This window comes from Pogona vitticeps, chromosome 1, assembly GCF_051106095.1.
Source record: "Pogona vitticeps strain Pit_001003342236 chromosome 1, PviZW2.1, whole genome shotgun sequence".
NCBI classification, from domain to species: Eukaryota; Metazoa; Chordata; class Lepidosauria; order Squamata; family Agamidae; genus Pogona; species Pogona vitticeps.
Window position 1 is genome coordinate 312954170 of NC_135783.1, and position 24258 is coordinate 312978427.

A 24258-nucleotide genomic window follows, 5' to 3' on the forward strand; every position below is an offset into this window, starting at 1 on the left:
TCTAGGAGCATGCTTATTTCCTTGCTCTCTTTCTGATGTTCTTGTGTGATTCTCTGTCTGCTCTTCATTCTTTCCCTTCAAACACTGTTCATCTTCCCTTTCTTGTCATCCTTGCATAAAAAGAGATGGAAAACATCTGCCTTTTGGAAGCAATCTTCTTCTGTTGTCTTTGATTTGTGATTGAGGATAACAGGGAGCAGGCTGTTTAAAGCCCAGGATGTTGCTGCTTGGGTTTGAGCTGTGCATTGTAACCAAGAAACCTTTTTCCAGGAGCTGAATTCTGGGAGGAGCCTAGAAAAGTGTTGCATTATAATCTGTTCTTGAATAGACATGTGCACAGTTGAGCTGTGTTTTATATGCCTAATGGAAAAATGTACAAATTAATAAGAATTATACTGAGCTTTTCCAACTTTGCTTTGCCTCCCCCATGTCCTTAGCTCCACCCACATCTCAAATATGCCCCCCAAGACCTTTTAGAAGTTAGAATTCATCCATTAAGAGCTTTTCCACCTCTGATGTATAAGGACAAGGGGAACTCACCTCTCAAGCCATCTGAGCTTAAATGCCCTTCCATCATCCTGTCTCGGATAACATCCCTACCAGATGCTTGGGGCTTACCTTCTAGATGATCCTGTAAAAAAACCGAAAGGTAGAAGCGGATGGTTATACATTTTTGCCCCTGTTTTTTTCTTTTCTATTTGTAATGTGCTCCTGCAGTGGCAGGGGTCAGAGCTTAGGCAGGTCTGCTGTGCTATCCTGTAGTGCCCAAAACAAAAACCTATGCAAATAGGACTAGACTGGAAAAATAATTATAAATTAGTTTTACAATGCCAGAAAATATGCCCAGTGACTAGCGTGGTTCTTTAGGCTTAAAGTCTTGAAGGGATGACAGCTGAGTTCAATAAGACCTGGGACAAATTCCAGTAAAGTCACAATGTCCATTTCTTGCACAAAATCCAAGAAAAACAGGTTAGCATGAGCAAGAATCTACAAGTAGAGACTTTGTTTATGTTCTGGAATGCACTCATATGTAAGTTGTGAAGACTGAACATCCTATAAGATTTGTGTGTATGCTTGAACCTTTCTACATCTGTAGGATTAATGGCTTCTCATTAAGCTTATTTGATTTATTTGTGGTATGTGTTTATGAACATGATAAAAGACAAAAATGGGAGGGACCTAACAGAAGCAGAAGACGTCAAGAAGAGGTGGCAAGAATACACAGAGGAATTATATCAGAAAGATTTGGATATCCCGGACAACCCAGACAATGTAGTTGCTGACCTTGAGCCAGACATCCTGGAGAGCGAAGTCAAGTGGGCCTTAGAAAGCCTGGCTAACAACAAGGCCAGTGGAGGTGATGGCATTCCAGTTGAACTATTTAAAATCTTGAAAGATGATGCTGTTAAGGTGCTACATTCAATATGCCAGCAAGTTTGGAAAACTCAACAGTGGCCAGAGGATTGGAAAAGATCAGTCTACATCCCAATCCCAAAGAAAGGCAGTGCCAAAGAATGCTCCAACTACCGTACAATTACACTCATTTCGCACGCTAGCAAGGTTATGCTCAAAATCCTACAAGGTAGGCTTCAGCAGTATGTGGACCGAGAACTCCCAGAAGTACAAGCTGGATTCCGAAGAGGCAGAGGAACTCGAGACCAAATTGCTAACTTGCGCTGGATTATGGAAAAAGCCAGAGAGTTCCAGAAAAATATCTACTTCTGCTTCATTGACTATGCGAAAGCCTTTGACTGTGTGGACCACAGCAAACTATGGCAAGTTCTTAAAGAAATGGGAATGCCTGACCACTTTATCTGTCTCCTGAGAAACCTATATGTGGGACAGGAAGCAACAGTTAGAACTGGTCATGGAACAACTGAGTGGTTCAAAATTGGGAAAGGAGTACGGCAAGGCTGTATATTGTCCCCCAGCTTATTTAACTTATATGCAGAATACATCATGCGGAAGGCTGGACTGGAAGAAACCCAAGCCGGAATTAAGATTGCCGGAAGAAATATCAACAACCTCCGATATGCAGATGATACCACTCTGATGGCAGAAAGTGAGGAGGAATTAAAGAACCTTGTAATGAGAGTGAAAGAGGAGAGTGCAAAAAACGGTCTGAAACTCAACATCAAAAAAACTAAGATCATGGCCACTGGTCCCATCACCTCCTGGGAAATAGAAGGGGAAGATATGGAGGCAGTGTCAAATTTTATCTTCCTGGGCTCCATGATCACTGCAGATGGAGACAGCAGCCCTGAAATTAAAAGGCGCCTTCTTCTTGGGAGGAAAACGATGACAAATCTGGACAGCATCTTGAAAAGCAGAGACATCACCTTGCCAACAAAAGTCCGAATAGTCAAAGCTATGGTTTTTCCTGTCGTGATGTATGGAAGTGAGAGCTGGACCATAAAGAAAGCAGACCGCCGAAGAATTGATGCCTTTGAATTGTAGTGCTGGAGGAGGCTCTTGAGAATCCCCTGGACTGCAAGGAGAACAAACCTATCAGTTCTAAAGGAAATCAACCCTGAGTGCTCACTGGAAGGACAGATCCTGAAGCTGAGGCTCCAGTACTTTGGCCATCTAATGAGAAGAAAAGACTCCATGGAAAAGACCCTGATGTTGGGAAAGTGTGATGGCAAGAGGAGAAGGGGACGTCCGAGGATGAGATGGCTGGACAGTGTCTGCGAAGCAACCAACATGAACCTGACACAACTCCGGGAGGCAGTAGAAGACAGGAGGGCCTGGCGTGCTCTGGTCCATGGGGTCACGAAGAGTCGGACACGACTAAACGACTAAACACACACACATGTGTTTATTCCATTTTTTATTTGATTTGATTTGATTTTTATACTACCCATCTGGCTATTAAGGCCACTCTGGGCGGATTACAGATTCGAACATTATAAAATGTTAAGTATAAAGAATAACCAAGTGACAACTTAGAACAAAGTGCAACAACAGCGAAAAATAAAACAATTAAAATAATAAAAAGGCACGGCTTTTGACTTCACCCCATGCATCCCCTCACCATTTTCAGTGTCCCTGCTCCTGGTGAAATAGTTTGTGTTCTATTGAAGCTGATGCCATAATTTGTTAAGAAGCCCAAGTAAAACAAACTTAATTTTCTATCAAACAACAGATATGCAAAAAGCCTCACTTTACAAACTAGCATTTTATGCACATTAATGTCCAGTGAACTCTTCAGAGCCGCTTCAGTAGCTGATGGAGACCTTAGGTAGGCACAGTTAAAATTGGTGGATCTGACTTCTGAGTAAGAAGTGCTACAAGACAAAAGCTTGTTTGTACCTTAGACTCCTGTCCATACCAAGATTACAACAGGTTCCCTGGTTCTTGGTGTAGCAGGAGTCAGCAGCACATCTCTGGGTAGCCCACACATTCGTGATCTTGAGCAGACCATTGAAAACATCAAGGTCTGCCTGGATGAGAAATTGTTATAGAAAAAATTCATTAAGTTGGCATAGAAGTGATTGTCACTAAAGCTAGCAGAATTATATTTCCAAGTTACAAAGTGAAAGTTATCAGAAGGAACCTCAGGACAAAGAATCTCTTATTGATATTTTCCCAGATGATAATCATCAATACAAATTTTGTGACAATAGCTGGTAGGAGGAAAAGCTGAGCCAGGAATGCTGAGAGGTACATCCAACCAAACTTACTGGTCACAGGGCACACTGTCCAAAAGGATCCAGGTGGTTGTGGGTGAGCTTCAGTTTTTGAAACTATACCAGCCGGTGTATGCAATGTGAAGAAACTGAAATAGTTAAATGCAGTTGTATACCTTGGTTCAATCATAAATCCAAATGGAGATCACAGCCAAGAAATCAGATTTGGAAGGTGTAAAGGAAAAGTAGATCTTGAGGGAGGAGCTGAGGGTGCGCCGTCTCCTCAAGTAAAGGAATCGGTGAAAGAGAACACAGAAGGGTGGATTATTGAAGGAAATGAGGAGAAAGGAGTGAAGGTAGAAATCTGTTTAGTGGAGGAAGTAAAGGGTAAAGAAGGGGAGGATTTAACTTTGCCTATGTGGGAGGAGAATAAGAAGAAGGGTGAGAGTATTCAGTGTACCGGGAGGGGAGATGAAAGGAGGAGAAGAAGGAGAATATAAGAAGTGCATGATCTATTACAAGATTTTCCGAGCCTAAAAGTTGGAGGTTTACTGCCAGATCCTACCCAAAAGAAGGAAAGAGTGACCGTTGCTGAGACTTCAGAATGGAGAGTAGTAGTCTTTCCAAGGGGGCATGGTCACTGGAGGAGGGTGATTCATCCGGATGCCTCCTTCAATCAACCACCTCTTGAGGAGGACTGGGCACGCCACCCATGTTGTGGCACAATCTGTGCCGTGAGGAGCGCGCCACCACGGAAGCCAACGGACAAGGAACATTTTGGTCCAGCTCCGCAGTAAAACCGGACAATTCTATCTTTAAAATGTTACTTGATTCTTATGATCATCTACCAGAATTGAGTTGTTTTGAGCCTATAGAAGTTGTTATTGATTCTTCAGAAGTTATGGTTAATAAATCTGATAATGTTAAAAAAGACTCTTCCTGGTTATTTCCCACTCAAAGAAAGGAGCTGTCTATCTATCACAGAACCCAATCACGGAAGGGCATTAATGAAGGAATTAGAAAAGATAATCAAATGTAAGAATGTGTCGCTGGAGTTCCTGATCAAAATAATCCACACTCTCATATTTCCTTTCACCATGTATGGATACGAAAGTTGGATAGTTGAAAAAAGCTGACAGGAAAAAGAATTATTTGTTTAAAATGTGCTGGGGAAGAACTTTGAGGATACCTTAGAGCAGGGGTCCCCAGCCCCCAGTCCGCAGCCCAGTGCCGGTCTGTGGGCTTGCTGAAACTGGGTTCCGGAGAAGGATCTCCGCCCTCCCCCATGCATGGTGGGTGTGTCGCTCTCATGCAGGGGTATGTTGTGCTCGTGCAGGGGGTGTTGCACTCACATGGGGGTGTGTCATGCTCACACACAGGGGCACAAGCGCAACACCCCCCCAGGCACGGAGCCCACCCCCGCAACTGGTCCATGGTCCCAAAAAAGTTGGGGACCACGGCCCTAGAGTTCTAGAAATACGAGCAAGTAAGTCCTAGATCAAATCAAGCCTGAACTATCTCCAGAGATAAAAATGTTGAAACAGGCTGTCCTATTTTGGGCACATAATGAGAAAGCAAGATTCTCTACAAAAGGCAATAATGCTGGGAAAGGTTGAAGGCAGCAGGAAAAGACAAAGACCAAATATTAGAAGGATTGACTCCCTAAAGGAAACACAGATTTGAGTTTGCAAGAACTGAGCAGGGCTTTTGAGGAAATGACATTTTGCAGATTGCTCATTAATTGGGTCACCATAAGTCAGAGGTAACTTGATGGCAAATAACATCAACAGTGCCAACATATTAATTTGCAGCTCCTCCTGCCATGGCATTCAGTGTAACATCTTGGTTTATGATGCTGCACTTTTGCAGTATGCCAGCTTTTACATTTATTTGGCTGATATATCAACTGAGAAATGGAAAGAAAGAAAGGGTAAGATTCTGGAGTGAAAGGGTAAGAATTTAAAATGTTCAGATATATCACGGTTGTAATCTGTATAAGGAATATACAAATATTAGCAGACTTATTCACTTTTTTCTTTTGATGTGTTCTCAATTGAATTTCAGAATGAAATGGCTGTGTATGAACTGATTCATAATTTTGTGGAGGTTTTGGACAAGTATTTCAGCAGAGTGGTAAGTGTGATTTTGAAAAAAAAATACAAACAGCTGTCTTTTTCAGAAATCCTGTTGCTTAGTGTAGCAAATTACACTAGAGTAGGTCCATTGAATCAACAGGGATGTGGTGAGTTAAATTTTCTGTAGACTCCATTGACTGAAGTGGGCCTGGTGTAACTGACCTACTGAGTAAGTTGCAGTTCAAGTAGGCCCATCTGAATCAGTTGAACCTATGAAGGAGTTGACGCACCACATCCCCATTGATTCAGTGAGTTTACTCTAGTGAAATTTACAACATTAAACAACAGGGTATTGACCAGTTAAGTAAGTAGAATCTCACAGCAAGGCCACGCTAAGTACATAAGTGACTGCAAATATGTATCATTGCATGCAAATACAATTTTATTTTTGTATAGTGCTTGTATTGAAGCAAAGGAGAATCAGAGGAAAAGCTGCAAATGAGACAGATAATTTCTCAGGGCTTCCATTCAGGCTTCAGGGGAAGTCCCATATCTGAATGTAAACTCTGCAAACGCCATCGGATAAATATAGCACTTTGAAAGAATGCTTGAAACTAAAAATACTGGGATGACAAAACCGCTCTCTCTCTAGCAGACGTTATTTTCTTTCCCACAGTTTGTTCTTTCTCTGTCCTCCATTATTGCCCTCACTTGGGCCACTGCCAGAATTCTACATAGATGATGTGTTAATTTAGTACAGAGGCTAATTGCTCTAATTTTTGTGGTTTCTGTTATGTATCTCTTTGGTAATACTGTAGCAGCCCACTAACAGTAGTGACTTATTTACTCTATATAGCTTTTAACATAGAACTATATAGAACAGGGTCTCCCCATCATCCCCCACCACCCGTTTTTCAGCTCTCCTAGTTATAACAAACTGGCACCTCTAGGGAAATTTCAGTCCACTGGAGTGTTGGAAGCTGTACATGGCTATTAGCCTGCATCTTTTAATCTGTAGGTAATATTTCAGAAATAGATATGTAGCATCTGTTCAATGTGATATAATCACAAACCAGCCAAAGGAAGTATTAAGGGAAGGTGCTTGGAATCAGGCATGCAGAATTTCCAATATATATGTTGGTGTTTCCTTACATGGATGATGACCTCAGCCATGCAAGCTGGGGCTTTTTACAGTGTGCATGATGGTTCTTGACAACACATGAGCTACATATGCAGTGGGGAATGCTGTGGGTATTTTTAAACTGTATTGCCACATAACACAAGAAGAAAAACATATTTAAGAACATACTTAAATCAAGATGTGTGTACATTCCCTCACTTTGGCCCAAAGATTGGTTTAGGGCATTGAACTCGGTAGGTGTTCCACTTTCATGTAAAGCTTTCAGAACATTTGTAGTGTGTTACCCAGACTTCCCACAAACAGAGTTCTCTTCATGGGACAATTTTCAGGAGAAACATGGAGGAAAAGATTTGGACCAGTTCCTCATGTGGCTGCCAGCACCACTTTCATACTATCTGGATAGGCCAAACCTCTCTGGAGCAGTGTAAGGGGGAGGAGAGATATTGAGGCCATCACCCTCTCCTCCCTTTATTCAAGAGAAAAGTCTGCCACTTTTTTGTCTCTTCATGGAAGGGCATACTTGATACAACTCTTAATCCTTCTGATTGCAAAAGCTATTCATGAAAGTATGAGAACAACATCTGGGGAGGTTCCCAAACTGAAAGAGGAACACTCAGTTGGATTTCCCATGCCAGTAGTTGCAGTTATCTGCATAGTTCATAGTCTCATCCCAGACAGAGCAGAAGGCACAGAAAACAGCTAGCTCACCATGTTGCTTGAAGGAATTTAGCTTTACATCAGAACACTGACCTGCAAACATCTGCAAACATCTGGGGAGGCTTTTTTAAAAAAATAGTCTAAGCTTTGTGGTGATTGCTCAGGCCAAAAACATTGTATATAGATTGTTGTTTAGTCGTTAAGTTGTGTCCGACTCTTTGTGACCCCGTGGACCAGAGCAAGCCAGGCCCTCCTGTCTTCTACTGCCTCCCGGAGTTGGGTCAAATTCATGTTAGTAGCATTGATAACAACTGTATAAGGATACAGTTTAGTAAATAATGGTCAAACATGAAATAATATGAACCTTACGCTCTTTCTGAAACTGTTTTTGTTTGTTTTTTTAATTTACAGAGTGAATTAGATGTATCCTTTCCAGTTCAGTCAACTTACTGTTCATTATGTTCCTGTTCCTTCCTGCCTCTTCCAGACTGTTTGGCCTACAGCTAAATTAAAGTGGTGCCAAACTTTGATTTAGCTGTAAGCAGCTAAGTAAGAACACAATGGTTTGGAATATCTGACAGTGTATAGGTGAGTCAAAGTTATAGGTGTTTGTACAAGTAAAGTAGGAAGCTGCTTTGTAGCAAGTCGAACTACTGGTCTGTTTAGCCAAATGTTGTTGACACACAGGAGCTCTCCAGTGTGGAGAAGACAGGTATTGAGCTTGAGACCTTCTTCATGGGAAGTGTGGGTACTATCATTGAGCTATATCTCTTCTTTGGAAAAGGGGATAATGGGATACTGAGACCTCTGGCTCTTTAGTCCAAAGGTAGAAAATTTGCAGGCAGGACACATTGCTCTTCCTTTGGTTCCACCTGCCATACTCCTGTTGGTAGTGAAAAGGGTTTGCTGAGGAGGTTTGGAGAAGAATGTCAGTCGTTCAGATGTGAGAAAAGACAAGGAATGTGAATTCAATAAAACCACTATTCAGATATCCTTGTAGTCCATTTAAATGAGCATGCAAGTAGGAGGGCATACTAACACTGGTTGATTTAAGCTGACCGATAGAATCTCTGAATACTAGTCTGCTTCCCTATTGCAGTAGTTCATGTTGATGTGAAGAGTCTCTTCCTTTCAAAAGGAAGCCCCTGTTGTTTCTTCCATCATCCTTAGAGGTGCCTTTGGTGATGGCATGAGGTCAGGCCTTCTTGGTAGTTGGACTGTCTTCTTAGGAGAGAGTACAACTACCAAGAAGGGTTCCCTCTCTGTGCAATTTTTGGATTTTTATTCTGCCATGTCTTTAAAGTTTTTTAGCCTTCTTTCATGACAATGTATTTTAAAACAGATTTAGTTCTCTTATATCCTTCTCTTGCATTTTATTATATTTTTAGTGTTCTTGACATGGAAGCCACCCTGTGAGTCCTTGTGTGGACCAAAGGAAATGTCAAAGTATAATTTTTTTAATATAACAACCAGTACCATTACCCAGGTACTGGGGAGGTCTATAGGTAGCAGAATGGTCTATGGATATGTAGGCTAACAGCAATGGTACTGTAGTTCTTTGTGGCCTCTGTGAATCACACTGTGCACTCGGCAAAACCTATAGCTCAAACTACATGTAAAGCCACCTCACAAACCAAAGCCATGGAAAAAGCCATTGCAGAATCATCAAAACATCGTTCCTCCGCTACTCCATCTCACTCTGATGCACCTTCTAAAACTTCTATTACACACAGATCTAAACAGCCGACATCGAAAACTTTAACATAGAAGCCTTCCAAAACGCAAAAGCCTCCTCATGATCTGGTTCCCGGTCCCCCACAACCGAAACAATCTAAACAAACCAGATCTAAGACCTTGGCAGTCCCTCCACAGCAGGTTTCCGAACGCAGCGATTTAATTTCTGTAGGTTCACCCTCTGATAATGAAGGACTCCCATCTCATCAATTCTTAGTCACTGACATGGGACGAGCGAGTAGACCATCTTACTTCCTTGCCTAATAGTCCCCAGCATTCTATCTCTCTTCCTAATCCGTCCACTGACGCCTCCCCAGAGAGAGAGGAACCTGAGCTTCAGCCAGACACAGTGCCCTATTCTATGCCATTGGGCCAGCCTCCACGGCCACCAGTGTGCTATCAAGCACATCCAACATATGAAGCAATTCCATAAGTGTGTGTCAATCAATCCCATGCACAACACCTTTGTTGGGTAGACATTTGCCCCGATCAGTGCTTCTCTAACCTGCTGGCTGAGGATGCTCGACCAGCTGCCTCGTCCAGTCCGGTATTAGCGTTGTGTCAAAAACCTCCATCTCGGCAACCTTCCATGTCAAAGAGGTCTTATCACTCAGAGGCACGCAGCCGTCACATGACTCTTCATCAGCCACCGGCGAATATCAGGGCAGGCAAGAAACACACTTCCACCCGTGAAGCATTTGCAGCCCCTGTGACTACATATGTTCCAGCTCAAAATGATGGAAATTATTCCTCTTGCTTGGCATCCCCAGCCTCAGTTTACTCTACAGACCTACCTATGCGTCCACCGGATCGATCTCGGCCACCTTTTCAACACCATAGAGACACTGGTTCCAATATCGATGACACTCGATATCCATCCTGGTCCATGGATGGCCCACTTCAGTCTCGGTTGCTAGCCCTCAACAACAGCACCAACCTAGACATACAGTCCGTCAATATTGAGATGAAGACTTCAACACCAAGATCCCATCTTGTTTACCTCCATCCATGGACGCACCTTCAACATTGATACCGGTCAACAACTGTCAACAGACATGCCAGACTCACTCTTCAGTGACACACCACTATCAATATTACTTTTACTACAGCTCTTTCCCTGCCATCAACCCGTCTCTCTCCTTGGTTCTCCGATATTTGGTCCATCTCAAATCTTCTGGTCTTTCTCTCTCATCTATTAGAGTCTATCTTGGTAGTCGTCTCATACCAACCATCAACCTCTCCAGCGGCTCGATTTTTCAGACATCCCATGCTCAAGCGCTTTCTTAAGGGATTATGACACGCTTACCCAGACATTCACCTGCCCTCTCCACAATGGTTCTTGACCTTAGTCTTGCGACAGCTCACTAAACTTTAATTCAAACCACTAGCCTCAGTGGATCTCCGTCTACTTTCCTTCAAAATGGTCTTTCTCATTGGAATTACTTCAGCTCACCGAGCAAGCGACCTTGCGGCCCTATGCTGTGACTATCCTTATATACAATTCTATCCTGATAAAATAAAGGTGTTCCTCGATGTCTCCTTTGTCCCTAAAGTAGTGTCTCAATTTCATTTCTCTCAACCATTGGTTCTCCCATCTTTCTTTCCATCACCATCCACAATCCATGAACGACTTCTTCCTATTTTGGGCATCAGGAGGATCTTCTTTTATTTGTCATGAACACAACCCTTTTGACATTCCCCGTGCCTCTTTGTCAGTCATCAACTTCCTAACAAGGCCCTACAAGTCACCTCCCAAACGATCTCTCGCTGGGTTGCCTATACTATTCGGCTTACATACCAGCTTGCTCAACAGCTGGTCCCTCAAGCTATTCACCCTCATTCCACCAGGGCATTGGCAACCTCTACAGCATTCCTATGTGGTGTGCCTGTCCCCAACATCTGCGCCTCATCTACGTGGGCACAACCCACCTATCTTCATCTGACATTATAGACTAGATGTTTGACAGAAGTCTGATGCGGCATTTGGACGTGCTGTTTTGGCTTCCGCCTTGGTATGACACCCTGTCTCCAGGTAAGACAGCTTGCTAGTCACCCACAGTGTGATTCACAGAGGCCACGAAGAAGAATGGCAGGTTGCTCACCTGTAATTGTAGTTCTTCGAGTGGACCTTTGTGATTCACACATCCCAGCCGACCTCCCCTCTGTCACGCCATAAAATATTTTTCTCCTTGCGGCGGTTGACACAACTGAAGGGAGAGTCCTGGTGTCAAGGTACTTATACCGAGGGGGAGGGGTCAATTCTAATGTGGTTTTTTGCTACCACAGAAGCTCTAGAACAGGCTTGTCCAACCCGCGGCCCGAGCTTGTAATGCGGCCCAGTGCAATTTTTTATTTTTAAAGAAATTCCAAAGTTTCAAGTTACACTGCCGGTGCTTGTGGCCAGAATGTGGCCAGGGCATGTCACAACAGTAGAGGGGGAGAGAGGGAAGGAAGGAGTGGGAGAGGAGGGTACAGGGGGGCTCCGTGACTGCATTGCGCCGTCCCTGTCAATAGGTGGACACCATCCCGGCCCCATAAAGCCATCAGAGTCGAAACTGGCAGCCTCTGCTGTCTGAGATCGCAGCTGCCAGTAAGCGCGCTTGGAGCGGGGCTGCGGAGGACGGCTAGGGCTGTCCCCCCATGCGGCCCAAACCAAATGTATGTGCGGCCCAAACCAAATTTTCATCTTATGTGGCCCAGGGAAGGTGAAAGGTTGGACACCCCTGCTCTAGAATATTCTGAAGAGGCTCCGCGCAGGTGCAGATCACCCACAGTGTGAATCACAGAGGTCCACTTGAAGAACTACAATTACAGGTGAGTAACTTGCCGATACGTAGAACTCTTGAGCTGTCCCAGACCAAGACATCAGTACTAGCAGGTTATGGGAATGCTGTCCATGGCAGGCCTGCACCCATTAAAAACCAAACAGGCCCAAAGACATAGCAAGGAGTCACTGCAATGAACTAACTTTTCCCCTCACTGCCTTGCAGGTAGGGGTCAGGTTCCTAAAAGCTAAAGGAAGTGAAACCCCAATAAAAACCATTGGCACTGACTCAAAGGGGACAGTAGCCAGTGGTGTCTCTATCCTCAGGTTAAGAGTGGCCAGTCACATACTTGGCTGTAGATAATAACAACCTGCTTATGTGTATTTGCGTATGAGTTTAAGTCTCAAAAAAAAATTCTATACTGTCTTGGCTGTTCTCTGGATAAGCAGAGGCCACATTCGACACCTAGGAGACAGACCACAGATGCAAAGTCAGCTGCTTTCTCCCTGTAAAGCACATATTGTCATTGAGCAAGAACACATTAAATGCTATTTATGAAGACCAGTGCCATCAGGCAAGCTCAGATATGAGCAACCTTTACACCCTTAACCCCCACGCACCCACCCAGGACTTTGTGCTCAACCAAGATCTAAGCTAGAGTTTGCCTTCAGTACCAGGAACTCGAAAGAATGCCATTTCACAACAAGGACAAGAAATATATAATAAAACAGTAGGGCAAAATAAATGGCCAAAAGAAGATAAAGTGATTTTGCACCTGTTCTATAATCTTAATGACTGTGAAGACCTAGAAAAAGGATGGAGGCAAAAGCTACACAAAGCTTATACAAATGTTTACTAAGAATGCACCTTTTCAGAACAGAATGTTGTAGACAAAAAATGCATTGCGGTTAGAAAGGGAAGAAGTGGGAAGTGTTTTGGTCAAGAGCATTTCCCAGAGGAACACAGCAGTTCTTTAAATAACAAAAAGCATCCTGAAGTCAGTGTGGCAGAAATTTCTGAGATATTTGGCAACCCACCGAAAGGAACAGAGAATAAAGAATTTTTGCAGAACACAGTGTTCTATAGCAACCTTGCAAAATTTCATAGACCCTCCCTATCGACCGAATTTTTCTCCCCAAAATAATAATAATAATAATAATAATAATAATAGTAATAGTAATAGTAATAAGTAATAGTAATAAGTAATAGTAATAAGTAATAAGTAATAAGTAATAGTAATAGTAATAGTAATAGTAATAGTAATAATATATTGAAACCATTCCTAGGAGTAAAATGAATATATATATGTTCCAAAGATATACTGTAGATGTGTATCTGTATCTGACTGTTTCAGCATTTGTTGTACAGGAGCTGCTGACCTCTGTGTTCCTTAAAAAGAGCCCCATAAATCAAGGTACTCCAGGAGGTAGATTCAAATCTACTGGTAGATTTCAATAGATTGACAACCATTTCTAGTTCTTGGGTTTTTTTTAGCAACAGCAGCATCAAAAGCATCCCACCTCATGCACTCTAGATTATGCTACTGAGACAAAGGAAACTTTTGGCAGCCAGGAGTTAATCTTTCTGCAGAAGAGGACTAAAAGTTGTGTTTCCTTCTGCTGTCCAGAATAATTCTTGGGCACCTCTCTGCTTTTAAATCTGTCCCCTTTTTGTCAAGATCCAGTTTGTGGATCTCCGTGTTTGGGTTGAAAAATCCCAATAACACAAAGGCTGATAGCTACTGACCTTGATCCTATTGATCTCTTTTAAAAAGGAATGGGCAGCATGTTGAATTGGCTAAATTTGAGGTGGTTTTTCAGAAATTGTAATATTCAAAATAACACTTAGAACCAGAGATGACAATATACATGGTGTCTGAAACTAGACAAAGTGTGACATTTTTAGTACTTTCCTGATTTAATACTTATTTGTTTCAGAAAGTAAATTGTGCAATGAAAAGGAGGCTATTTAACAGTTGATTTAGGGCCCACCTTTGATGGCTGCTTATTAGGAATTAGTGTTTATCCAATTACAAGTGCATGTGGGGAAAAAACACATCTGGTACTACAGCAGCAGTGAAGCAAAATAAAACTACAATCTTTTTTAAATGGCTGGTATGTAGCCACTTTCTCCTGTGGTTTGAAATCTAAAGTGCCACCACTTAACATCTTGGGATGTTTGACAAGTCCCAGCTTTGTGCACGGAGAAGTGGGCGGAATTGTATTAAACTTTTTAAAACAACTGCAGTAGATGCTGCTTTCTGAGAGAAATGAGTCATTTAAACTAAAGAAGTTTACAAAAGGAACTGTTGAAAGTCATTGTAGCAGTTTAATACAGCAAAGCCATCATCTTGAGTGGGAGTTTTTAAAAATGAGATGAATTATAATAGTGTAAATTGGTTCTCTACTGTACAGGAATTCTTCTTTGTAAGGAGAGTGAAGCTACATATGTAAGAAGCAAAAGAAGAGCAGGTTGCTTATCTGTAACATTCTTCTCATGGTCATCTGAACTCATACAGATAGAGTAGGTAAGCAGTGTGCAATGTTTGGTATCTGCTAGTGCCCATCAAAGAGGGACGTGGTGGCGCTGTGGGCTAAACCGCAGAAGCGTGTGCTGCAGGGTCAGAAGACCAAGCAGTCGTAAGATCGAATCCACGCGACGGAGTGAGCCCCTGTCGCTTGTCCCAGCTCCCGCCAACCTAGCGGTTCGAAAGCATGCAAATGCAAGTAGATAAATAGGGAACACTTTGGTGGAAAGGTAACAGCGTTCCATGTCTAAGTTGCACTGGCCATGTGACCATGGAAAATTGTCTTCGGACAAAACGTTGGCTCTATGGCTTGGAAACGGGGATGAGCACCGCCCCCTAGAGTCGAACATGACTGGACAAAAATTGTCAAGGGGAACCTTTACCTTTAGTGCCCATCAAGATGTATTTTGCCAGGCAACCTGTTCCTAAATACTGCACCTAAGTAGCATGGGTTCCCACGGTTTTCTCACTTTCACGCCCACTGCAGATAACAGTGGGAAAGTGTGAATATTAGAGGATAGGAGGATGGGATGTGTGAATTCACAGATGACCACTTGGAGAATCGTACTTACAAGGAAGCAACTTGTTCTTTGTGCTCTTTGTGACTCATGCAGTTTATTAATCCTCCATCTGTGTGAGTCACACAGATGGGGAGTAAAAAACGGTGCGAATCACGAAGACAATACAGTACCGTACTTCTAAATGTGGCATCTATCTTTGCTCTGATGTCCAGTCTGTAATTCTGGACAAAGAGAGATATCTGTGATCATGTAGACATCCTGCAGATGTCAAAGCAGTATGGCATGAAGAATGCAGCAGATGTGACAACACTTCTAATTGAATGTTGAATGATCACAAATAGCTTGTATTACTTGCCTGGCTAGCTGGTAGAGAAGACCAGTACTGACAGTGGCTCATTTGAATGGGCTGTGATGAACTCACTTTTCTTGGACCAGAGTAGCAGACATACACATGTTGACTTTGGAGGAGAACAAAACAGAACTCAAAGCAAAAGGTAAAAACTGTGATTAATCTTCGACTTAAGAAAGAATTGGGAATGTTCCTGATGAAGCTCCAGTGAGGGGACAAATAGAGGAAAGGCAGAAGGCCACTTCCAGTCGTATGCAGTACAAGTAGGCTTGGTTTTTACTGAGATAAAGTGTGTTCACCTCTAGATTCTGAATAGTCCATGAAGAATTCATCAATTTGTATAAGTCCCAGAGACAACAAACACTTTTTCTAATGAAAGTGAAACAGAAAATATGTTGATGGAGCAAATATGGATTTCTGCCTAATCTGCAGTCATGCACATTTATGTGGAAGTAGGACCCATGGACCATGCTAGGACCGCATTATAAATTTCATAAGGATGTTAAGTGTTCATCTATTCCCAAACAAGGTACAGCATTTAGCTTTGGAAGCCAACTTTCAATTAGTTTAGAATAATAAATCAGAACCAAAACCCAATATGAATACAAGATTATGTCGTTATCACAGTTCTGTAACATTTCTAATACAGCTTCTCCAGGTGCAAATATTTCAGAGGTATGGTCTAAAGCAAATGGTTTTAGGGACTGAAATAACCATGCCATATACTGGGGCTGAAGGGCTACTTTATTCAGAACTAGAAATAAACATTATGTGATATTAGGCATATATATCTTGAATCAAAAAACGTATAGAGTTGAAAGATACACCAGCCCTTTGCCAGTTCCGAAATGAATCTTTTAAATGAATAAATGAATCACTGTATGTGATTTGATCACATAACCTTAAGCTTCCTAGTGTCAAAAAAGAAGCATTGTTGTGTATGGTCAAGTCACATCCAACATACGGGAATTCTAAGGTGTTTGATATATATGAAGAGTGGTTTTACCATTACAGTACCACCCCTCAGGGAGTTTGCGTGATGAGATGGGGATTTGAACCCAGGTCCACCGAGTCCTAGTCTGTCATTCCATCCACCAAATAGCACTGTATACCAGTGGAAACAATTAACCTGGGTCATCAAAAAGTTAAAGCGTTCGTGTAAAGTACTCTGCATGTAATTTAATACAGTCAGTTCTTATGTGTTCAATGTATGGCTATCTAAACTTAACGGATATATATGCCCAGATCCCTAGTTAATTATCCCTGACTATTTAATTGCTTTATAAAATTCTGTCCAAAATCAGCAAGAGTTTTGCTTCTTTTAAAAGTTAAGGTTGGGCAGCTGTTGTCTGCTGAGGAGTGGAATTATGTAACCACAAAGCTTTTGGGAGGGGGCACAGCCCCCAGAAGGGCTTGGCAACTGCTCTGAACATTGGCCAACAGCAAAACAGGCCAATGAGGAAGGAATGAACTCAAAGGGAAGGGATTGCCTATGAGCTACAGGCACTTGATTCTGAATAGCACATGAAGTCCTTGCCGGTGGAATGCAGAGTAGCTGGTTGGGGAATGCTGCCTTAACAGGGAGTGGCTAGCTCATATCTCACTGGGAGATAGAACAGATCTGGTTGAGCTTCCTGTTATAATATCAGCCTCTATCTGCCCACACAAAAGCTTTTTTAAACATTGAACTGTAAGTTGGAATGTACATTGCATCAGATTCTGAACCAAGAAGACATAACATCAGATTTTTGAAATGTAGTTCTTGCTTGTTATGCAGATTCGTTAATTGAACATTTAAAGGTGGCAAGATAGTTCTACAGTCAGAAGCAGTTTATAGACCATGTATGCTATCTGTGAAACAAGCAGGTTGCGAATAGTGAAAAGATTTTATCTTTATAAAACTGGTTTCTTGTGACACAAAGCATTGTTTGCTGTGCAAGTGCTGATTTACTGTATAAAGAAAACGCCTTCAGTAGTTCTATATAAGGGTAGCTTCTCAAGTGCTTGTGATGATTTAGTGATAGAGCTGTTCTCAAGTTAATACATGCCTGGAAAGATAAAGTTTGACTAAAAGCTAGATTATACATCATTAGCTGAGCATATAATATTGGAAGAGAGTTTTTTTCCCAGCACTGATGCCACCTCATTTCCACATGTAATTAAATTTCCATATTCGTCCTTCCTGGAGAATCCTGGGGACTATTGTGTTCTGGGGAAAGCGGAGAAGGGGGTGTTAAGGAATTACTCATTTAATTTCATATTGATTTGCTGTCAGGGATATGCCCATTATAACACTAGTGGGATAATTCTTTTTAAAATATTATAAAACTAAGGTGTTCAGCCCATTTGAGAAACCCTTCTTTTCCACTCCCTTGCCTCAGTGTGCTTTTTCAGGTTCACACAAGTTAAAAACCTCTAAGTCTCCCACCTCCCTGCCACCCCCGTGCCATTTCTCTCTTTATCTCCTGCCTCACGTTCGTTCACACTGGTCTCACTCTTTCTGTACCCCAGTATTGATTCAGTATGCACCAGTTTAACAGAAGACACCAGCAAATGCCCAGGAGCAGAGTTGTAAAAACTAAATTTTAGTGGGCAGCACTGGGCCTCTGATGGACTCCCCTTTGAGATACAGCATAACCAATTACTTTAAGTGGTGATCTCAGAAGCATCCATGCAAAATACTGTTTATAGCTTTTAACATTTTGAAGGGTTTTCAGGACAAGTAAAGAAAATAAGCTTGGGGGAAACTGATTCGGAGATGTAACCTCCTCAGTTATTTACATTGTGAAGTCAATGGTATTTGTGCCAAATTTCATGTTTCTAGCTCTTACCACTTTGGAGAGCTTTGAAGACAAACAGGTCTGTGGAAATATTTGTGAGTACAGGAGGACATGATTTTCTCTGAACAGCACCCAGAGCAGATCACTACCATTATTAAAAATAGAAACATGCGCATAACAGAAGTGTAACATGAGAATGATTTAACTTGTCACCAATATTCTATGCAACAATTTGTTTAACAGCATTGTGAAATGAAGAGCTCCTAAATGGGCAGCTTTCCACTTGACCAATGCACTTTTTCTAGCATTTTAAGCAATAACCTTATTAACTCACATGCACCAGTTGCTCGGTTTTTAAAGCTTGCCTTGAGTGAGTTATGTGAATTGTTCTGACTGCAAGGAGAACTCCCACTATATTGAGGGGTAAACACTGGGATACTGATTAGGATCAGGGTTTCATTTACACTTTTATTATGTGATCCCAATGAGATTTCAACTGACCCCTCTCAGTGGGGCCACTTTACTGACAACTTCTCTGTGTCATGCTTTGTTGAAAAAGGGCCGGGTACTGCTGTTTGTTGTCCCAATATTTTATATACAGCTTGGTTGGGAGGAAGGAAGAGGAAGGGGGGAACACATTTTTGGAGGCACTGCTTTTTGTCCTGTCTTGTTTTGTTAAATGAGCAGGGCAGGTAGCTGACACATGGAGACATTGTTTATGACAAAGTGACAAAATGTCTATATTGTAGGCTTATCATATGACAAAATGTGTGTGTTGGAAACTAAAATGTCTTATCCTTATATTATGAAGTGGCATGCAACTCCATGAATTAATGACTTCCAAAAGAATGAACTGGGTTAAGCAAATATGAAGGCCAGTTAAGTACTGTACATAAAATAAGTTATTGCATGCTAACTTTAAAATGGCTCTAAATGCAAGTTACTAGAATAATGCAAGACTAGAATATGCATTAGATTTCTTCCTTTCCAGAGCACTTTTAATTCACCTGTTTTTATACAGTAATTGTATTTGTATATGAAATATGAGTCAGAATAATTTTGGCAGTTAGTAGAAGTCTCACGTTAGAGGTTTGTGGCTGTATAGATTGTACTAATAAGATTATCCTTAACTTGGTATGTATACAGATCATGTTCAAATTAGATAGAGTACACATAATTTTGGATGAAATGGTATTAAATGGTTGCATTGTAGAAACCAATAAGACCAGAATTCTTGCACCTCTTCTTGTTCTTGACAAAATGGCTGAAGGCTAGAACATACGTACCACTAAAATATGTATTGATGTATCATTCTCTAAACAACAAATCCCTGACACTATTGTAAATGAACTGAAAATATTTCCCTTCTTAAGGCTGAAAGAGCATTGAAGTGAACAAGTGCTCAGCCTGTATTCTCTCACTGTGAAATATTTACTTACCTGTAATGAAATATTTCGTGTATCCTGTATGATTCATGTTGTCTGTAATCCAGGAAAGAAAGAAAAATCTTATATACTATATATGTCTTTGTTTTCTGTGGGACAATCAGAACTAGTAGCTAGATGGCAAAAGGCTACAAAATTGTGTCACACATGCTTAAAATTATGATATAAAATCAGACAGCTAGGTGTGCCAAAGTTGCAGAATTATCATCTGAAATATTCATTGCATCTAATGAAGTGCATTGAAGCTCACCAAAGCTTATGCCATAATAAATTTGTTAAGTGTTAAATGTGCCTTTTTGCTACACTGGAGAAAGCTACCCCTCTGAAAGTTATGATGTTTGTCATCAGCAGAGAAGTCCCAGTGTTCACTGAAGCACGCAATTCCTTCTCTCTCCAAGAGATGCTCCAGCAATCTTGGGAAGGAAGCTCTGTGTATACAGTATAGCCACTTCATTCAGTGGTGTAGCCAGGATCAGGTCAGAATACGAGGGTCAATAGCCTTCCCCCTGACTTCATCACAAGAGCTGACATATGTAGACCTGAAGGTGTTTTTCTCTGAATTTTAACAAGCAATTTTAATGAAGCTAAGTAGTAGACCAAATGATATTAAAGATGGACTCTGGCATTTGCTGACACAAGATGTCTCCACCAGTTCATGTATCTTGAAAATAAGGCGTATCAGTTTCACAGACAAGGCAGCTATAAAGGTTAATACTGTCAATGAGCTCTTAACTGGTTGCACTTATTGATGGAAGACTTGCCTATATTTTTAAATTTTTTTAAATAATGAGTAATTTCTAATGGTAACCCTCAATTACCTTAAGCTCCCCTTCCCATTCTTGGTCTCCAGATGGTTTAGAACCCTCTCTACCATCTCAACTGGAATATTCACTCCTTCCCATGTGAAGATGGGTTCTGATGAATTACATTGCAAAGAGTTGCTATTTCATATCCCCCATTTCTTTCTGAGAAAATAAATATTTAAGGGGGGGAGATACTAGTGTGATCGGGTTCTGTGGAAAGACCCAGCAGTTCCTCTCTTCCGGCGGGAATAACCATAGGAATTACATTTCTTTTATCTGAGTCTTTATTAACAGCTAACAAAGGAGAAACAGCCACTTCTGTGGGACCAACATGGCCAACCTCTAATGGAAACTCAGTCCATGACGTTAGTCCAATGTTCGAACTTTATTCCTTCAGCATGGAGCCAGCCCAAAACGTTCCTGGCTGGTTGGCTTCCTCAGGGGAGCACTCCTCACCGCACAGATGGTCCCGACTCCAGACGGATTACCTTCTTCGAGGGACCTTGCCCGTGGTGAAATAGTGAAACAATCCATTCTAACGGGTCCAGTCCTACTTATATTCCCATTCCTGAGGCATTTTCTCTTCTCTCACCCGTGCTTCTTCTTTCTTTTCCTAATTCCTCTTTTCCTGGCACCTTGAAGACCTGAGGTCCTCCTTCCCTTCTCTTTTCCTCCCAGACTACTACTATTTTTTGTATCTCCCACACCTAAATTCAATTCCTCTATTAGGAAAAACATCCACTTTCCTCCCCCTTTCTTTTAGCTCTGCCCCTCTTTTTTTCTCTGTCACTCATCTATCCACAGACTTTCTACCCCACGTGACACATCGGATACTGCCTTTTCCTTTCCTCCTGCCTCAGACATGTGAGGGGATGGCTCACTCTCTGCCTTCAGCACTGCATCTGTATTCACCTCAACAACCAGTCATGTTGGCTATAGTGGAGCAAGAAGTACACAGGTCTTTCACTAACAGTTGCTAAAGAGAGGAACCAGTGTTTGCTAATGTGTTTATACTGCTTGTGATCTCTGCAGAAACATCCATTTGATCACTGTGCAAAGAAAATGCTGGCATAGAGAGGTTTTTAGTCTAATTCAGGAGAGTACATATTCTTGTACTTCAGTGGAACCTAATAAACCCACAGGTATTTCAGACAGGTCAAATTATAAAACTTAGGCACTGAAGCTGAAGACACCCTGTAACCTACATTCAACAACGAAGGGAAAACTGGCTCCTGAGACTCAACAGATAGATCTTAAAACTTTTGACACTGTCAATGGATGTAATTGCTTCTCCTTCATTGTTTTTTACAGTAGATGTAAAAGCAAGGAGGCATTCTCTCCCCGTTTCTCTCTTCAAGAGAATCCAGGGAGATTCAGCTTTCTTTTAATGGGAACAATTCTATTTAGTGTCCTGCTCAAAATGGTCCCTCTGAATCGGCTTTTGCTGATTTCCTCTTCTGCTGATGGATTCCCAAGCTCAGTAGGGCAAATTCATGAGTAACGCGAGGCAGGGGTCCCCAGCCCCTGGTGCCGGTCCATGGGCTTCCTGGAACTGGGCTGCGGAGATGGATCGCCACCCCCCCCTGCACGCACGGTGGGCGTGTCATGCTCGCAGGGATGACACGTCCCCCGCGAGCATGGGCATACCCCCCCGTGCACGGAGCCCACGCACCTCAACCCGTCCACGGTCCCAAAACGGTTGGGGACCACTGACGTAAGGGATTTAAGTATAGGGGAGATTAGCAAAGATTGTCACCTTGCACATTCAGCCAGCAGAAAACTCTTATCAAAAACCTCTTGTTACAGGCCTTTGCCAGTTTACCTCATTGCTTTTAAAGGCACAAGCATTGATAGTTTACTGACTTTTGCCCACGCTGTGATGCCACCAAAATATGAAATGATTTGTGATGTACTGTTGCTTGCTACTGAAATGTGTAAGTAGTGAAACAGTGCAATTTACCTGTGGATTGTGTTAGTGAAAGATATTTTGAAGATTTCATCTAGTATAAAAAAACTGAAAGCACCACTCTGTCCTACAACATGGCAAAGCAACTAGTCAAATCATGAACAAAAGGTTTTGTAAGCTGCAAACTTTTTAATGATTATTGTTGAGCATACACATTGGAAATCCTTTTTTTCAATTTCAAACTGCAACAAGTTAAATAAACATTTTAATATACAAAGAAAGTACAACCAAAAGTAGAACTTGCTGTGAAGTGTGCCTTGCACCAGGGAACAGTGTCTTTAAAAAGCGTTATTGTTGAGCTGCACACACGCACACGTACACACATTTAAGGATTTGATCTTTATAGCAGGGCATTTAGAAACCAAAACTTATTCCCACTTGAAATAATAAAAGTTTGTGCATGATTATATGCAAACCTATCCTCCCCCGCAAACACTAGCTTACTCCCATAGTGCAGGCACCGTTAAAGAAAGGAAAGGAAGCTTGGGATGCCCAAAGACTAAGTTAAAGAAGCAGGTTTCTGACCAGTCAGCTTAAAGCCAGCAAAACAGGGATCAGTGATGGCAACTGTAGTGGTACAGGGTATTAATTGCTAAACTTTACACAAATACACTGTTAGAAATCTTGTAGGTGAACACTGAAAATCTGCAGAGCTGCTCTTTGGAACAGTCAAACATTTGCTTCAGCTTCTGGTTGCACAAGCCCTTGGAAGCATCCACACAGTATTTTTGCCTTTTTCTTGCTGGCTGTGTAATTCATTGGGATTTCTTTTATCATTAGCAGCTAACAAAATTACTCCATGTGTTTCCAAAGCCTCATGGGCAGGAGGGAAAAGGCAAGTCTCATTAGAGCACAGTGTGGAGATTGTATTTTTTTTTCTGCACATACAACACAAGAGGCTTCACTAGTTATGAATGCAAAACCAATCTGATATCCCATGTCACATTCATCAGTTCAGTTGAGGTGAAAGCCTTTCTCCATGGTAGCAGCTAGCAGGCGCTCTCGCATAATCTCTTCAGAAGAATACTCAGGCAACTTAAGGTAATGCACACAGGTATTCACAGACGGATAGCTTGCATCTGTAGCATCAACCTGTGGGAAAAAAAATCCCACAATGCACTTTAAAAAAGAGAACTGAGTGTAGAACATGGTTCCATTTAACATTCACAACAAATCAACCCCTTACACTTGCTAATCAGCAAACGCGTGCTTCAGTCACAAATAACCACAGCTGTAACACATGGTGACTTGCATGCTGTGAAAGCTGTTGCAATACTTGTGTGGAACATGTTCTGTTAAAATACTCTTTATGTGCTCAAGCAGGTTGCCCAGCATGTGGCCCCAACTATTAACAAAAACACAGTCTATGAAAATATCTACTAAGCAGGGCTTGACTGTTGCTTTCTGGCATACAAACAGCTGTCTGGATCAATCAAAATGAACCCTCTAAAAAGGAAAAACCTCATACAATGCCTACATTTAAGAAATATTGGCAGGTTTTGTTTGCAAGAACTTAGGAAATGCTTGTACCTTGCGTACAACTGTGAGACGGGGATGTAAGTTAGCCAGACCTCCTGGGGGAAGTGTTGAACAGCCGGTTGTAAATTGTAGGAATGCTTTTCTTTCATCTGAAGACATGCCGCACAAAACTCTTACAAACCTCAAAAATCCAGGGCTAAAACACAAAACAGAATAAATGCAAGTCAACCAGATATTTAATTTAAACCAAAAGTTTAGAAATGTTCATATGTTAAATATACACATTAGTAGCCTTACCAAAATGTCAAAAGGTAACTATTTGCTACATTCCCTTGGCTAGCCACATCTCAGCCTTATGATGGTGTGACATTTAACCATTCCGATGGT

At 41.7% G+C, this 24258-nt stretch overlaps 2 protein-coding genes across 24 annotated transcripts in view; one reads left to right on the top strand and one right to left on the bottom strand.

The window, feature by feature from the left end:
- AP4S1 (adaptor related protein complex 4 subunit sigma 1) overlaps positions 1-24258 on the top strand; it is a 46540-nt gene that overhangs the window by 13925 nt on the left and 8357 nt on the right. For 5 of the 10 annotated variants that reach the window (XM_078392271.1, XM_020788424.3, XM_078392265.1 and 2 more), the window contains exons 4-6: positions 5694-5762; positions 7914-7925; positions 19325-19696. In XM_078392271.1, the coding sequence (XP_078248397.1) occupies positions 5694-5762; positions 7914-7925; positions 19325-19453 (210 nt within the window). In that variant the 3' untranslated portion in view covers positions 19454-19696. Of the gene's footprint in view, positions 1-5693; positions 5763-7913; positions 7926-19324; positions 19697-24258 lie in introns of those variants that run through there. The other 5 variants (XM_072986340.2, XM_072986336.2, XM_078392251.1 and 2 more) reach the window with 1 other exon arrangement.
- HECTD1 (HECT domain E3 ubiquitin protein ligase 1) overlaps positions 22502-24258 on the bottom strand; it is an 89771-nt gene continuing 88014 nt past the window's right edge. For all 14 annotated transcript variants that reach the window (XM_078392108.1, XM_020788430.3, XM_078392112.1 and 11 more), the window contains 2 exons: positions 23923-24067; positions 22502-23484 (listed from right to left, as the gene is read on the bottom strand). In XM_078392108.1, coding sequence (XP_078248234.1) covers positions 23347-23484; positions 23923-24067 — 283 coding nt within the window. In that variant the 3' untranslated portion in view covers positions 22502-23346. The remainder of the gene's footprint in view (positions 23485-23922; positions 24068-24258) is intronic.